The 16644-nt window shown below is 38.0% G+C and overlaps 1 protein-coding gene across 4 annotated transcripts in view; it reads right to left on the bottom strand.

Moving 5' to 3' along the window:
• Positions 1-8116: 8116 nt before the first annotated feature.
• The window catches only part of TSPAN2 (tetraspanin 2), a 57288-nt gene continuing 48760 nt past the window's right edge, over positions 8117-16644 (bottom strand). For 2 of the 4 annotated variants that reach the window (XM_072769661.1, XM_072769662.1), the window contains exon 7: positions 8117-11572. In XM_072769661.1, the coding sequence (XP_072625762.1) occupies positions 11507-11572 (66 nt within the window). In that variant the 3' untranslated portion in view covers positions 8117-11506. Of the gene's footprint in view, positions 11573-13894; positions 13979-16644 lie in introns of all 4 variants that reach the window. The other 2 variants (XM_072769660.1, XM_072769663.1) reach the window with 2 other exon arrangements.

The following is a 16644-nucleotide window of genomic DNA, read 5'->3' as shown; positions in this document are numbered from 1 at the left end:
CATAAGTGTTCTATAGTTTTGAGGGTATAGATCCTTTACATCTTTGGTGAGGTTTATTCCTAGGTATCTTATGCTTTTGGGTGCAATTGTAAATGGGATTGACTCCTTAATTTCTCTTTCTTCAGTCTCATTGTTAGTGTATAGAAATGCCACTGACTTCTGGGCATTGATTTTGTATCCTGCCACACTACCGAATTGCTGTATGAGTTCTAGCAATCTTGGGGTGGAGACTTTTGGGTTTTCTATGTAGAGTATCATGTCATCGGCGAAGAGGGAGAGTTTGACTTCTTCTTTGCCAATTTGAATGCCTTTAATGTCTTTTTGTTGTCTGATTGCTGAGGCTAGGACTTCCAGTACTATGTTGAACAGCAGTGGTGAGAGTGGACATCCCTGTCTTGTTCCTGATCTTAGGAGAAAGGCTCCCAGTGCTTCCCCATTGAGAATGATATTTGCTGTGGGCTTTTCATAGATGGCTTTTAAGATGTCGAGGAATGTTCCCTCTATCCCTACACTCTGAAGAGTTTTGATCAGGAATGGATGCTGTATTTTGTCAAATGCTTTCTCTGCATCCAATGAGAGGATCATATGGTTCTTGGTTTTTCTCTTGCTGATATGATGAATCACATTAAAATGGATGAAAGATCTAAATGTGAGACAAGATTCCATCAAAATCCTAGAGAAGAACACAGGCAACACCCTTTTTGAACTCGGCCATAGTAACTTCTTGCAAGATACATCCACGAAGGCAAAAGAAACAAAAGCAAAAATGAACTATTGGGACTTCATCAAGATAAGAAGCTTTTGCACAGCAAAGGATACAGTCAACAAAACTAAAAGACAACCTACAGAATGGGAGAAGATATTTGCAAATGACATATCAGACAAAGGGCTAGTTTCCAAGATCTATAAAGAACTTATTAAACTCAACACCAAAGAAACAAACAATCCAATCATGAAATGGGCAAAAGACATGAACAGAAATTTCACAGAGGAAGACATAGACATGGCCAACATGCATATGAGAAAATGCTCTGCATCACTTGCCATCAGGGAAATACAAATCAAAACCACAATGAGATACCACCTCACACCAGTGAGAATGGGGAAAATTAACAAGGCAGGAAACAACAAATGTTGGAGAGGATGCGGAGAAAAGGGAACCCTCTTACACTGTTGGTGGGAATGTGAACTGGTGCAGCCACTCTGGAAAACTGTGTGGAGGTTCCTCAAACAGTTAAAAATATACCTGCCCTACGACCCAGCAATTGCACTGTTGGGGATTTACCCCAAAGATACAAATGCAATGAAACGCCGGGACACCTGCACCCCGATGTTTCTAGCAGCAATGGCCACGATAGCCAAACTGTGGAAGGAGCCTCGGTGTCCAACGAAAGATGAATGGATAAAGAAGATGTGGTTTATGTATACAATGGAATATTACTCAGCTATTAGAAATGACAAATACCCACCATTTGCTTCAACGTGGATGGAACTGGAGGGTATTATGCTGAGTGAAGTAAGTCAGTCGGAGAAGGACAAACATTATATGTTCTCATTCATTTGGGGAATATAAATAATAGTGAAAGGGAAAATAAGGGAAGGTAGAAGAAATGTGTGGGAAATATCAGAAAGGGAGACAGAACGTAAAGACTGCTAACTCTGGGAAACGAACTAGGGGTGGTAGAAGGGGAGGAGGGCGGGGGGTGGGAGTGAATGGGTGACGGGCACTGGGTGTTATTCTGTATGTTAGTAAATTGAACACCAATAAAAAAAAATAAAAAATAAAAAATAAAAAATAAATAATAAATAAAAAAAATAAAAAATAAAAACTTTCTGTCAAAAAAAAAAATACTAACAAAAGAGCCTTGAGCATGTTTCCTTAACAAAAGGCCATGACACGAGGTTTGTCTTGACAGAAAATGAATGTGGGGATGCTATGGAGTTATAAGGGTAATGTGATCAGAAGCTGAAGAAACATAGCACATCAGCGTACTGGAGACACTTAATTCCAAAGGCTAGAAGCAGAACTGGAAAGGAGATGGAGAGTAAAGAATATGTGAAATCTGCAAATGGCACTTTATTCTAGTTATTCAAATGCACAGGATAAAACTTCACCAAAATTCAGGAGACAGTATATTCTATTCTAAAAACTATTCTCATTAATTTAATTACTCTGATGGGCCAATTGACTTATGAAAGTTATACCCCAAAAGCCTAGAAAAGAGGCCATGATCATTTTACATGTGGAGGTCTAAATCCTTTGTATTCTTTCCAGTAATAGGAGACACTTTTCAGTATTTATACCAAAAGCAACTTATGCTGTTTTGGCTTTTGATGTCCTGAAAAACTAGTATGATTATGAAAGATTTTAGGGACAGGGAGCGAGTACTAAGGGATTAAATAGTATAGAATCATCCTAAATTCTAACCTACACCTTCATCAATATTGAAACACTGTTTTCCAGCAAATGCACTTGGTAAGTGGCAATTTATTATCTTTTCTCTCCTTGGGTACTCTTTCATGAATTTAGTTTCAACAGATGCATGAAGTGAGACAGACCTAGTACCCTGCAGACTTGACCTCAAAAAGATGATTTATCCTGTATTTTCCCATTTCTCTCCATTTAAACTGCTACCACTAGGGTAAAAATCAATTATCAGCAGGGATGGTTGGCTTTGCTGTATCCCACAGTCACTGGCTGCATTCAGCTGGGCATCTTGTAAATGCCTACATGCGGACAGTGCCCCAGATGTGTGTGTGTGTGTGTGTGTGTGTGTGTGTGTTTGTGTGTGTGCATGCAAGTGGTGAGGTAGTGTAGATGGATTATTACCTGCCAATAGGGAGGGAATAGTAGTACATTTACATACAAGGTCAGGAATCCATGTTATGCTTACCTTATTTTTTTAAATTTATTTATTCATGAAAGACACACACAGAGAGGCAGAGACATAGGCAGAGGGAGAAGCAGATTCCCTGTTAGAAGCCTGATGCAGGACTTGATCCTAGGACCCTGGGATCATGACCTGAGCCAAAGGCAGACACTCAACAACTGGGCCACCCAGGTGCCCCTATGCTTACCTTAATATTTGAGGTTGACATCAGTCTTCAAATATTAATCTGGGCGTTTGTGTTCTCATATCACTAGGTAAACATGAACACTTAAAGCTGCAGAGTTATAACACCCCTTCTAAAAACCGTATATCAAACACAGATCTTTGATTAATGAATAAAATGTCTAATATTCATATCTAACTGGCACTAATCACATATAACTTTCATGGAACCTGAAATTGACAAGATGTGTTGAGCCATGAGAACTCCCTCTCCTAGCTGGTGGATGACATTCTGAAGAAGATTTCCTTTTATTAATTTTCACATTTTGATCAGAATATTTCATTGAAAGCACCATTGATCAAGAGTCAAGTTCTTTCTATTTAATGGTTTTGTCCCTTGATACCAGGAAGGATTTTTCCTGGTTGTCATGTCCTATGTCAGAGGGAAGTGCTTAGCAGTTAGGAACCACTTAAGGCCACATCTAAGCAACAAGGAAGGTTAGCAGGAGAAACTCTCAATTACTTCTCATCTAAGGCCTGTCTTTTCAGGGTACCTAGGTGGCTCAGTCAGGAATTCAACTCTTGATTTTGGTTCAGGTCATGATCTCAGGGCCATGGGATTGAGCTCTGTGTAGGGCTCCATGTTCAGTGGAAGGGAGAGGGTCTGCTTGAGGTTCTCCCTCATCCCCCAGGCTCTCTTTCTCAAATATATAAATAAATCTTTTTAAAAAGCCTATTTTTTTCAAGGTTGTAAGTGTTGGAAGTCACCTCAACACACTGAGCCAGCCAGCATCACCTTATTGGGTACATGGTTTCTTAAAGAAGTTTGACAGGAAGAAAATATAAAACTTAATTATACGCAGAAGAAATAATTCCAACTTGTATGATGGTTTTAAACCAGGACTCTAGGTATGAGAATAGCCAACTGAAATATTTATTGGCATTTATTCCAATTTGCCTATGAAGGCAAACCTGGAGTCATGCATGCCTCGGGAAGTGGAAGTCTCTGTTGATAGCGACCATGAAAGCGCACTAGTGAATACTGCAGGAGTGCACTGAAAGAATGAACTGAGTACATTGGAAGATACAAGCAGATATAAACATGAAGCAATAGCTGATGAACTTTGTGAAAAATAGCAAAACTTGAAAGATGCTTTAAAACACTATTTTTATCTCAAAAGGACTGTTTGGAGCCAAATGTGTTATTGATAATACAATCTGTAAGGTTGCAAATTCAGAAACCACAAACCAGTTTAGATGAAAGGAGACTTTTGTGAATTCTGAAAATTCTAACTCTTCAGAAAAAAGTGAAAATTAATGTGTCCCAGGATCATGATGAAGCTGTTTCTGAAAGGCCATAATTAAAAGACTAGGTTCTCCTCTTTTGCAAGGGCTTGGGAAATGAGGACAAGGACAGGGTCTTTCCATGGAAGAAGCAGAGAGAAGAAGCAACAGCAAGAAAAAGGTTTATAGACCTGTCCACACATCTTGGAAAAGCTGTCTCATCAGATGTGTCTACTTCAATTCCAAGAAACTTTTACTTTCAGGTCACAGGACAGTGTGCAGTCAGGCTTTGGTGCTTTCTTTAGATGTATCACACAAATCCAAGAGTCTATTCCCTTGAGTTTTGCAGCACAAAGGTGGTTAGCAATTCCTGATAATTATAGGCCTGTCCAATGACATCAGAGTCTTTCTGGAGTTGTCTTTTCCAGCCAGGATTTCCAAATCCTCAGGTTACAAGGTATGATGCTTAAGGTCATTGTCTCTTGGGAGTGTACTTTCTCATTCAGGGACCCAGAGTGATTGACAACAGGGCTGGAGTAGGCCAGCAAAGAGGAGTGGCGGGTTGCAGAGTGCTGCACAGCCACAGGGCACAGAGCACCTGCTGGGCATGGGCAGATTCATGCTTTGTTCTTCAGCATTTGGGTCTGGGGACAAGGCCTGCTCCTCCTGGAAGGGTGTGATGTTGATGATCAAGTAGGGGTTGACTCTCACTGGGACCACAAGCGTAGTGAGTTCCACTGGGGTGTCCATTTCTGTTCCCATCCCAACTTTTACCTCCTAGCCAGGACTTCCACCTGTCATCCCTCCAAGTGCCCCTCACCCTGTACTACCCCCACCAACGTTTGCAATTCAAATGATGGAGGTGGGCGTGCTATTTAGGCTCAGTGAGGCCTGACAGACTGAGGGATGGGCATGTAAACTAATCTCTTCCAGTAGGAGTCGGTTTCAGGGCTTTTATTATAATTATTGGACAAAGAGGAATGTTGGCCTGTTGGGGTTTGTAAGCTGTGAGCCTGGAGCCACTGCTGGCCATCTTTGGCATCTTCTAGAAATAGCCAGCCTGAGAATAAAGTCAACCCAGACAACAGCAAGAAAGAGTGAAGGAGAGAGACCTAATGATATCATTTAAGTCTGATCAGAAGCTGGCTTCAACTCTTAATGAAATTGTAACTTTTAATCATAACTGCTAAACTAGTCAGAGTTGTGTTTCTGACATTTGCAACTGAAAAGTACTGACTGATTTAGCATCTTTCTCACTGGTTTCAAAAGATCCCATCCCTCATTCCTTTAGGACTTTGTTATTTTCTCTTTTCTCTTGCTTCCTCTTTATTGACTTTTTCTCCTCAGCATAAGTTATCCTTCAGTCCTTCCTAAATAAAAAAGCAAAAGCAAAAACAAGCAAACAGCCTTCTTGTGAGCCTGTACAGCCTTCTATTTATTTACTTTTCTCTCTTTGAGTTCTTATTCCAAATTTTTTTTTTGTGTGTAAAAATCCCATCTTAATCTGTTTGGGCTGCTATAACAAAATACCACAGGATGGGTAGCTTATAAATAATAGAAATCTATTTTGGAGGCTGGGAAGTTCAAGGTTGTGGTGCTCAATGTGGTCATGGTTCAGTGAGAGATTTTTTTTCCTACTTCATAGCTGGTCCTTCTCACTGTGTCCTCACTTGGTGGAAGGGGCAAGAGATCTCTGTGGTGTCTCTTTTATAAGAACACTAATCCCATTCATGGGGGCTCTACTCTTATGACCTAGGAACCTCCAAAAGACCTCACCTCCTAATACCATTACATTGGGCATTAGGATTTCAACACATGAATTTTAGAGGGAAACAAACATGCAGACTATACCAACTTTCCTACACTATTTCCTCACTTCTCATTCTCTTCTCAACCCACTATGATTTGACTCCTATTCCTATCTTCCCTTGAAACTGTTTCCAGTAAGGTTGACAATGACTTACTAATGGTGCAATATATAGGTCCTGATCTTCTCTGACCTTTCTGTTACCCTAGAGGGCCCAGTGATGGTCATATATTTGGATTCACAACATGATACACCTATGGCATTTACAATAAGTCCTAATGAGGCCAAAGTCAACATTTTCTCTTTTCATTCCTTTTCTTGCTACCCTTCTCTAAGATGTCTAGAAATCCATGCGATGGTCTAGCGGGCAACTGTAATGTAGTTCTGAACTGTACTTCCTCTGGGAATGTAATTTTGCTTTGTGCTGTAGGAGTGATTGCACATTTTGTGAAAGAAGGAATAGTGCTGTGATAATCTTATGTGTCCTACTGGCCCTTTGGACATTGTTAAATGTAGAACATATGAGAAACTACCTATTTCAATAAAATATGGTTTAGATGGCAGCTATTGATGGAAAGCAGGTACCTGATAGAGACCCTCTAGCTTTAGATGGAGGAATGGATGGGGAGTAAAGAACTGTTTTGGGCTTTAAATTTTACTGGAGTAGAGGATTCTAGTTTTTGAGACTTTCTCACTGAGGTCTTCAACATGAAACTACCCATATTGTTCAAATATGGGCACTACTACTTTTATATTGCAGATTGCTAAACTATAGTTTTAGCCTAGTCTCCTTTCCTGAGCTCAGGGCATGTATCCAGTGCCTGATTATGTTTCCTCTTGGATGTCCTAGTCATCTCCAAATTGCTTCATCACTGCAGTCTCCTTTTTCTCCTGGGTACCACCATCCTCTAGCTATCAGGAGACCTGGGAATGATTCTAGGTTCCTCCTTCCCTTGATTTCCCCTGTATCTGTCTACTTGATAGGAATCCCAGTATATTAGCTGGGAATCCTCATGAAATCCTCTGGCCCTTGCCCTCCAATGATTGTTCATGCTAAAGCTAACTGATTTTTAAAAGGTTCAAATTTGATTTTGTAACTCATTGTTTAAAATCTTTCCAATGATAGCTATACAAAGATAAGACTCCTTGGTACAGTTTAACGGGGTCCTTTATCTCCCTAGTTCTTGACATGCCCTTTTGGAATGTTTTCAGGTTGTCTGTTTCAGGGCCTACTTGATGTCTGTCCCCCAGTGATCTGCTTTTCTTCTCTACTGCTATTACTTCTTATTTGGCTAATTTGTATGAGTTCTTTAGCACTCAGTTTAGAGATCTCAAAATTCAGGAAAATCTCTCTTCCTGGACCATCCTTTCCAAGGTAGAGAGGGTCTACTCATGGTTAATGGATATCATATCACGGGAATTATATTTGCTTTTTTTCCACTCTAAACTCCTTGAAGGCAGACTTCTCTTGTTCATCTTAGCATATCACTATCTCCTGAAGAGTTTTTTCAAACATATAAAATAGTACTCCCAGCAAAGTAAAAAAAAAAAAAAAAAAAAAAAAAATCTAGTATTAGAGTCAGTTGCATCTTATAAGGCAGAGCAGGCCCAGAGGTAAATATAGGGATTCTGGCTATGGCTATTGATGTCAAGTCTTTGAATTAAAATAGAATTGGGAAATACATCAAAAGCTATTCATTAATCCAACAAGTGAATGGTTCAAATAGGTATTTGGTATCATGCAGAAGGATCTTCAGTTGTGCATGATGATGCATGTTTGATTTATAATTAACAGAAACTCTCATCAATATAATTATAACAATTTAGATAATATTCATTAGTTGCCAGGTTTGCTAACTTCATGGTTGGTTATTTCTTTTAATTTAATTTAAATTTCTTCTATTTAATATAAGTAAAACCATCATTAAATTATACAAGAAAAAAAAATGAAAACAAATCCCAAAGCTTCAGATGGGTTTTTAAAAACTTTATGAAATCAGCATGGCTTTTGCTTTGTAACATTCAGGACATTTTACTTCTGAATTTCATGCTTTCCATATCCCTAGGAGGTAGCCATTGAAATAGTGGTTTCCTGGAATGTATTTAACTTTTGTTGACAGTGAGGATACCAACAAAATGATTAATAACATTTTGCATTAGTGTAGTCTTTTTACTTTTCAATGGACACCTACATATAATAACTTACTGATACATTTTATAGGAAAAAAAGAATCATGTTGAAAGAAAGTAGAAACCTTTTGTTCCCCTTAAAATACACCTTAATACAAATTTGATTTTGATGAATCCAAATCAAGATGATGTGGTTAATTGATTAGCTTCAGGGGCCTAGGAATGCCCCCACATAGGGGTGGGTAAAAAAGGGTTGCTGGTATCATGGGGTGGTGGTCAAAAGGGGATGTCAACAGAGCACTGAACCAGGAAAGTTGGGGTGCACTTCCTGAATTCCCAAGGGTGCCTCTTCCTTTTAATCTTTGATACTTACTTCAGAAAGGAAGATATGCTATCTCCTTCACTGCCTTCTTCCCACAAGCCTTGTTCTCATCAAGCAAACCTATTAACAGAGCACATGGGGAACGGAGAGTAACTATCCTTGAAGACTGTGTGGTGGACCACGATGGCCCCCATGTCAGTGTGCAGGTGTGCAGCTTTACATAGCGAAACATGGAAACAAAGGAGCTATGCTGGGGAAGAGATGTAGAAGTTGGATGAGACAATGCTAATTGAAATATAACTATTTGCATGAAGGTCCTTAGGGTGTTGCTTTTAAGTTTAGCTTCTCATAGTAACACTATAGAAGGGTTACTACACTTTCTTTCTTTTTTTTTTTTTTTACACTACATTGTTTGGTAGTTGGACATTTAGATAAGTTGTGAAACGTGTGTATATGATAGACTTTTAAGATAAATCAAACAAGCAATTCCAGTACATAGAAAATTTAATTTGAAATAATTTAAAATGTTCATCAAGAAATTTTAATTTTAGTGCCTTGGTACCAGATGCTTAAGAATATGTTTGGGTCTGATCTCAAATCAGTTCAGGTAAACACACATAACCAAAAATTTATATATATGTGTGCATTTATATGTACCCATATATGTATACATGTCTGCATACACACACATTCATGCATACATATATTCAAGTTATATATATATTCAAGAGTTATATATTCAAGATATATAGAATCAAAACACTTATAGATTCAAGATATATAGGAATTCAAGATATATATAGATTTAGGATATATATATATATATATATATATATATATATATGATATATAGAAATCTACCCTCACTCAGGGGTGGGATTCTCTAATTTTACTCGTGGTACATATTTTGGAAACATTACTCCCAAGAGGGATACATTAACCATAGATGGAACAGATTCCTACTCTTATACTTCTAAGTATTGTAGTCTTCTTTAGGGTTGTTAATTCAGGTATAGAATGAAACTCTATACCTGAATCAGCGATAACTCTGAGGTGGAAGAAACCTAAGCACTTGGACCTATGTTCAGGTAGAGGATGAACTAAAGCCAGTAAGAGAAATGGACTGTTTAGTCTTGGCTTAAAAGGTTCTATTTCTCACCTACTAGGGTATAGACATCTATTTCAAGAAGTGATTTTCTTAAAAATATCTTTTCTTTAGTTATGGACACAGTAAAGTATAATTCAATTTTTAACTTGCTTTCAATCTTTTTTTCTAGAAAAGCTTCCTCCAAAGTTAGTAGCAGTCAAAAGTATGGCAGAAGTGTGGTTTTCTATGCCAATGAGACTATTTGTAGTGGTTAAGTCTTTTCAGCAAAATGTTTTGTAAAAGTTTCTTGGGGGTGTACATTTTCCTTTAGTGCACACCCGAAGACTTATGTTCTCACAAGTGTGTGTGTTTTGAAAGTCCCTAGTACTTTCATTTTTGTGTAGTCTTTTAAAATATAATTTAAAAACCGCTCCATGATCTATTAAATGTACTGTTATTAAAAATTGGCCAAAATATCAATTTAGATCCTAAATTTGGGTTTACACACCTAAATTGACGTATCAAGACCATAAAGAATATGAAAATTTTATTTTTATAGGAGACTTACACAGAAAAAACATATCTCTGTTCTGTGTGTTTAAGTATTTTAATTTACTTAGCTTGTTTCTGCGTGTGCGCACAACTGGTAGATGCTTTTCTTTCTTTTTTTTTTTTTTTCTTTTCTTTCTTTTGGTTTGGTCAAGGGTGCTTATGATATAATATTTGAATTAAGGATTTTGTTTTATTCTAAAGGATGAAAATGGGAGATCAAAATCTATGAAGTCTCTAGGTGAATAAGAAAAATACAAAAAATTAGGAAAATATGTAAACTCAAGTTATGAGGTATTTCATAGATACAGTGCCAGTAGAAATTCTCTTTCCCACTATTTGCAACTGCCAGATCTCTTGCTTTAATCTTTCAATCTGTACATTTGGAGAAATACAGAAAAATTTGAGATAAAAGCCCTTTTGTTCATATGAGGATTGCTATAGTTCAGAGCAGAGTCAGAAAAGGAAAGTAATAAAGCATTATTTAAATGTATTTATATAAGAACAAAAAATTTCCTTAAAAAGTTATTAAAAGTTTTTTTTTTTTTAAAGTCCTAAAGACACTCAGTTTTATAGGGCACATGATTGTCTGTGTGACCACTCTTTCCAGAGGGAGGTTTTTATTTTTAAATACGAGGAAAGTATGACTTCTTCAAATTAGATTTTCCATGCTATATTTAGTTTTACAGATGTGTTTAGTTCTAAAACTGTGGTTTACTGTGTTCTGGGGAGAGTATGTATATAAAAAAAATCCCAGGAAACCCTTACATCTAACTCAGATGCAGTCAATTTTAGCACTACACCAAGATCTCTCAATTCTTGTAGCTTATTGCTTCTGTGAACCAGAAATCCCTAGATTCTCTGTATCTAACTTTCTATGGCTAAAATCTGAGAAAATGACCTATTATCATTTCTTCTGAATAGCTACGTTGTTTTAAAGTTTATCAAAAATTTATCATTTGTTTCTGAGAGTCAAATAGGTTGTTCCTCTAACATAACAAGAATCAGGAATCTCCAGCAAAGATTTCATTATATACAATGCATACACCAGAAATACACAGATCACACACGAATATGCTCTCAGTCAACATACACAGCATTCACTCAAGGGGTAAATGAGTAACAAGCCAAACATACATACATGTGCAAATGTACAATTAACAGCATATTATTTTAGATCCTAATGTCCTTTGAATATTAAAAATGAGCCAGGAGAATGTTCTGCTGACAGTCATATGAAAGCTCTAGGTTGCAATTTTCATGTAGAAGTAGCTTCATATCACATCTCTCGAGGTTCGTATTGCACAGCAAAGGACCATGCTGAATATCATGCCAAAGATCTGAAACAGAGGGAACCACTTGTTAATGACATTCAAATGATAGAAATTGATTTTTTAAAAAGTCAGTAAATTGCATGGGTGTCTAACAAATAATTATACCAATAATTACTGGCTTTAAGTGGCATTTTTATATATATTAATTATGGCTGCTGATTAAAGACTTCCATATTAACATGTCAACTATTGGCTGTTTACACTTTGGTCTAAATAGTTTCCTATTGTTGGAAAAGCTCTGAATTTTTGCCACAGTGACCACATATTACAAAGTAGAGCATCTCTTCATTTTCCCTGCTTCATTTTAAAGTATAAATGTTGCTTCACTATTTAACTCAATAGTATTCTGAAAGTATAAACTGAGATATTGAAATATGGTATTACTGACATATTCTGCCTCCTGGATAATTCTTTGAAAAGCCAAACACTGGGAAAAACCAATGGTTTTGAATACAAGGATACCAAAAGATCTTTCTTGTTGTCAATCATTTCCCCTACAATTTCTCAGAGCCTATGGAATGCTATCTGTGGGTACCATGTTAATAAACTACTGTCAATGTTTGTTTAAAGAAATATGTACCATGACCTTATGATTCTCTCCACAATCCTAACCTACATCAGACTAGAATCTATAAATGCTAAACTTAAAAAGACATGACTTATCTGCTATTACGGAAGGGAAGAGGTAGGCTTAAGAGAACCTGGAGCAGGGCTCCAAGCTTCTGGCTGCCACAACTCAGTACCACATATGGCAGGAGAGACACCTAATGGACATTTGGCTAATTGTGCAACTCTTACCTTAAGAAGAAAGGAATTACAGAAGCTCAGGGGGTGCTGATTCAAGATGACCAGTAGCGAGCCTTCCCCCTTTAGTGTGGTTGTCAACTTGGATACAGCCCTTACTTCGTCCTGGTTGTATTCTAAAGGGATCCCCTCAGAAAGGAACTTTTTCAGTATTGTCCTGCTACTGTCGTGAGTCAGGGGTTACTGTCTCTAGGATGCTCGCTCATTGAGATTGTAGAATTGTTATGAGTGTCTCTTTGATACCTCTATTATTCAGCACATTTTCAGATCTTCTGCCTCAAAATTGTCCTCAGGAAGCAACAGAATAGCAACTAGGCTACCCCTATAGAAGATGAGGAGGGCCGAGAGATGTTCCTGCATTAGGAGGTACTCAGCATAGTATTTCACCCACTGCCCCACCCCTCTGAGTTCTCAATGCAGAAAAGAGGGAAGATGCTTGTGTGTCCCAGAAAACTGCCAATTCCATGATTTTCCTTGCAATTCCCTTTGCCTCTGCCTTAGCTTATGCCATGAATTGATCTTCATAGAGAGCTAGAGGGTAAGTGCTACCTTAGCATGAGCTATTATCACTCAACCCCTGGACTGTGGAAATCATCTCTTTACTAGCCTGACTCAAATCTCACTTCCTTCCAACTTACCTCCACATGGCAACACAGGTCCTTTTGTCCCTTGGTGGCTTCCCTCTACCTTAAGGATGAAGCCTAACCTCTCAAAAGGGCACAGTTATGTGGATCCTCACATCCTCCTCACTGTTCTCTCTTGCCAGTCCTATGGTCCCTATCAATTCTTGCACACCCTTGTACTGTAGAGGCACTGAGCCTCCTGCAGGTACCTAGGTGCACTATGCTTCACACTTCTACATAGGTTATTTTCTTTGTCTGGATTCTGGGTTCAGGAGCACCCAGATTATGTACAGAGCTAGCATTTACTGAGTGCTATCTTCCAGACACTTTATATGAGTCAATACTCTATATGGATTACCCCATTTCAGAAATCTTCACAACAATCTTATGAGGTTAGTACATTAAAATCCTCATCTTACAGATGAGGGAATTGATGAATAGAGAAAGTAAGAAACTTTCCATGATCCCAGGGCTTGTAAGAGGTGACCCCAGACAGTGTGATGCCAAAGCTTGCACTATTAATCATTGCACTACACTGCTTCTGCAAATCATAGGTGAGAGAGATTAACCTGGTAGGCTATTTTAAATGTTTAACAGTAAGAAGAGACCCAGAATTGGAAATCACTTGTTTAGTTTAAGCTTGTTGGCCTTAAAATATGAAGTTATTGCAATGATAAACTCAAGGTCATAATTAGGTTAAAGTTAAAATTGGTATCATATTTTAGAGAACTGAGTGTTGCTATAATATCTAATGAGTTTTGTTCTTAGAAGATGTCCTGTCAACAAGTGTCTGTCTTTTATGAGAAATCTCTCCTAAAATACTGACATATCACACTCGAAGGCAAATAAGATGCAAAGGCTTCTTAGAAAGCAAAAAAGATAAGTTCTGGAACTTTCTCACCGTGAGACCTGCAATCCCAATACCAACAATTCCGATGAGCTGGAGCTTAACACTGATTATGGCCTCAATTTCATCAATGCAATTCTGTTTTGGAAAAAAAAAAGTCAGGAATAACAAACGATGATATCTGTGAATTATCACTCTGATCCAACCCTCTCTTTCTCTACAGAGCATCCTGTGAAAGTTAATCCACATCAGCTTCTTGCTCACATTTAAAGCGCTTCTCTTAGCACCATTTTGATAACCTTAAAGCAAAAATGTATATCGGGGAAAAAAATACAATCCTCTTCTTTTGGTGGAATGTTCCTATTTAGGCCAACAGCTCTTTCAGAGCCCTGAAACCTGGCTGGAGGAAGCTATTCTAGGACCTGAAGCATTTAAAAATTTGGGGCATCTTCTTGCTTTCAGCATATAAAAATAAGTAAAATATCCCCCAAATAATAGCTCCTTGCTTTTGTCTTGTCATTAATAATTTAAAAGACTTTCTATATACTTGGTCCAATTTACTATGCAAGGTAGGTATTACCTAGTAAGAGGCTTAAAAGTCTGTACTGGTTTAAATTAAACAAAGGAATAGAACTCTAGCAATTAGACGACCACTCTTATCTATGATGGCTGTGCTGGGTGGGTCTCTATCGTCTCATCTGCCCCATAGAGACTTGTGGAGGTCAGATTCAAAGAATGAGGGATAATTGGATAGGGAGCAGAACAGATCACTTGTCACTACAATTAATTTCTCCAGTTTCTATTTGGAATCCTCTTACGTATAGAGGTATGCTCTCCATGCAATTATGTCTTTAGGCTGTCTACGTCCTTTTACTTGTCACTCGTCAGCTCCCTCTAGTACTCACATAAGCTGTATGAAATCCCTATCACTATTATTAGGTCTCCTGTCATAACCGCATTCATTCATTCATTCAACAATCATTTCTTGAGCATCTACCTCGCCTCAGTGAGTTACTGGAATGACATGGTAGGTATAGAGATAAGACATGATTTCTTCTCCCCTTAGGGAGCTCACAGTTTAGAAAAGGATACAGATTCACAAAAAGTAACACACTATAATACATTCTGGTAAAAGTTTGAGAACCACTGCACTAAATAGTGGCTGTCTCACTAAACTGGAGTAAATGGTTTCCATAGGTTCTATAGTCAACCTATAGAAATCCTTCAACCTTCTTCTTCACCTATAAACTTCTATGCTCCATTCAGTTCCAGGCACTGTTGTAGGCAGCAATCATGCAAAGTGAACAAGGCAGCCCTGCCCCTTACCTCCATCTCATCAAAGCCAACCAAGTACCTTTCTCTGTTGAAAGTTAACCCTTTATTGGAGCTAAATCTCATTCCCTCTCATCTCCTCAGGAAGCCTGTACTGTCAGTTATCTTCCCCTTTTCTTGTGCATTCAGCCTCTCCTTCTCTGTTGATATTTCCATTCATCATATAATGCCATGCCTGTGTTCTTCAGCCTAAAACAAAACAATCCCCTCTACTGCAGTCTTCCTCTAGCTCTGCCCACGTTCCCTCCTTGCTTTCACAGTCAGCTTCTTTTTGTGAACAACTCACATGTACTGGTTTGCTTAGTTGTAAAGGAAATATGTGCTTACGGTTGAAATCTGGGAAATTCAGTAGTTCCCCCTTATCTGTGGTTTGGCTTTTGCAGTGTGTCACCCATGGAGTTTCACCTATCCATTGGGGATCTTGAAACATAGCCTCTGCAGGTAAGGGGGAACTATTCCAGATTAAAAGAAAGAAAAGAAGACATATTTGTATTCTTATAATAAAGATAATCACTAACACTGTTGGTGTATTCTTTTGCTTTTTTTTTTGAAGATTTTATTTTTCATAAGTAATCTCCACACCCAATGTGGGGCTTGAACTCACAACCCCAGGATCAGGAGCTGCATGCTCCATCACCCGACCCAGCCAGCCGCCTTTGTTGGTGTATTCTTTTTTTTTTTTTTTTTTAAAGATTCTATTTATTTGGGAGAGAGAGAGAATGAGAGCAAGAGAAAGCACAAGCAATGGCGAGGGGCAGTGAAGAGGGAAAGGGACAAGTTGACTCCTTGTCACGCATGGAGCCTGACGTGAAGCTTGATCCCAGGACCCTGAGACCATGACCTGAGCCAAAGTCAGATGCTCTACCGACTGAGCCACCCAGGTGCCCCTGGTGTATTCTTAAACACAAACATACACTTAGTTCATTATTTATATACAACTATGTGCTTTTTAGACTTAAAATTATGACTTCAAAATTACTTTCATTAAAAATTCTTTGAAATAGTGGCCTTTAATGGCTCTAAAACAATTCATCATATGATAGTACATAATTCTCCTATTGTTACAATATCAATGGCCTATTCAGTATTTTATTCTTATGAATAACACTGCAGTGATACCATACCTCTGTCCATATCTGATTTTTTTTTCCTTAAAATAAATTAAGGAGTGAAATTTCTGAATCAAAGGGCATGAACACACACTTAGCTCACTAGTCGCTTTAAATTTCTTTTTCAATTTTAATTCCAGTTACTTAACATACAGTGTTATATTAGTTTCAGGTGTACAATACAGTAATCAACACTTCCATACATCACTTCCCCATCACCTATTTAACCCACCTCTCCTCTGCTAATCAGCAGTTTGTTCTCTATAGTTGAGTCTGTTTCTTGATTTGTCTCTCTTTTATCCTCCTTGGCTTGTTTCTTAAATTTCACATATGAACAAAATCAAATGGTGTTTGTCTTTCTAT

This window comes from Canis lupus, chromosome 12, assembly GCF_048164855.1.
Source record: "Canis lupus baileyi chromosome 12, mCanLup2.hap1, whole genome shotgun sequence".
Classification (NCBI taxonomy): domain Eukaryota; kingdom Metazoa; phylum Chordata; class Mammalia; order Carnivora; family Canidae; genus Canis; species Canis lupus.
The sequence above is the reverse complement of the archived record's forward strand: the minus strand, read 5'-3'. Positions and strand labels throughout refer to the sequence as shown.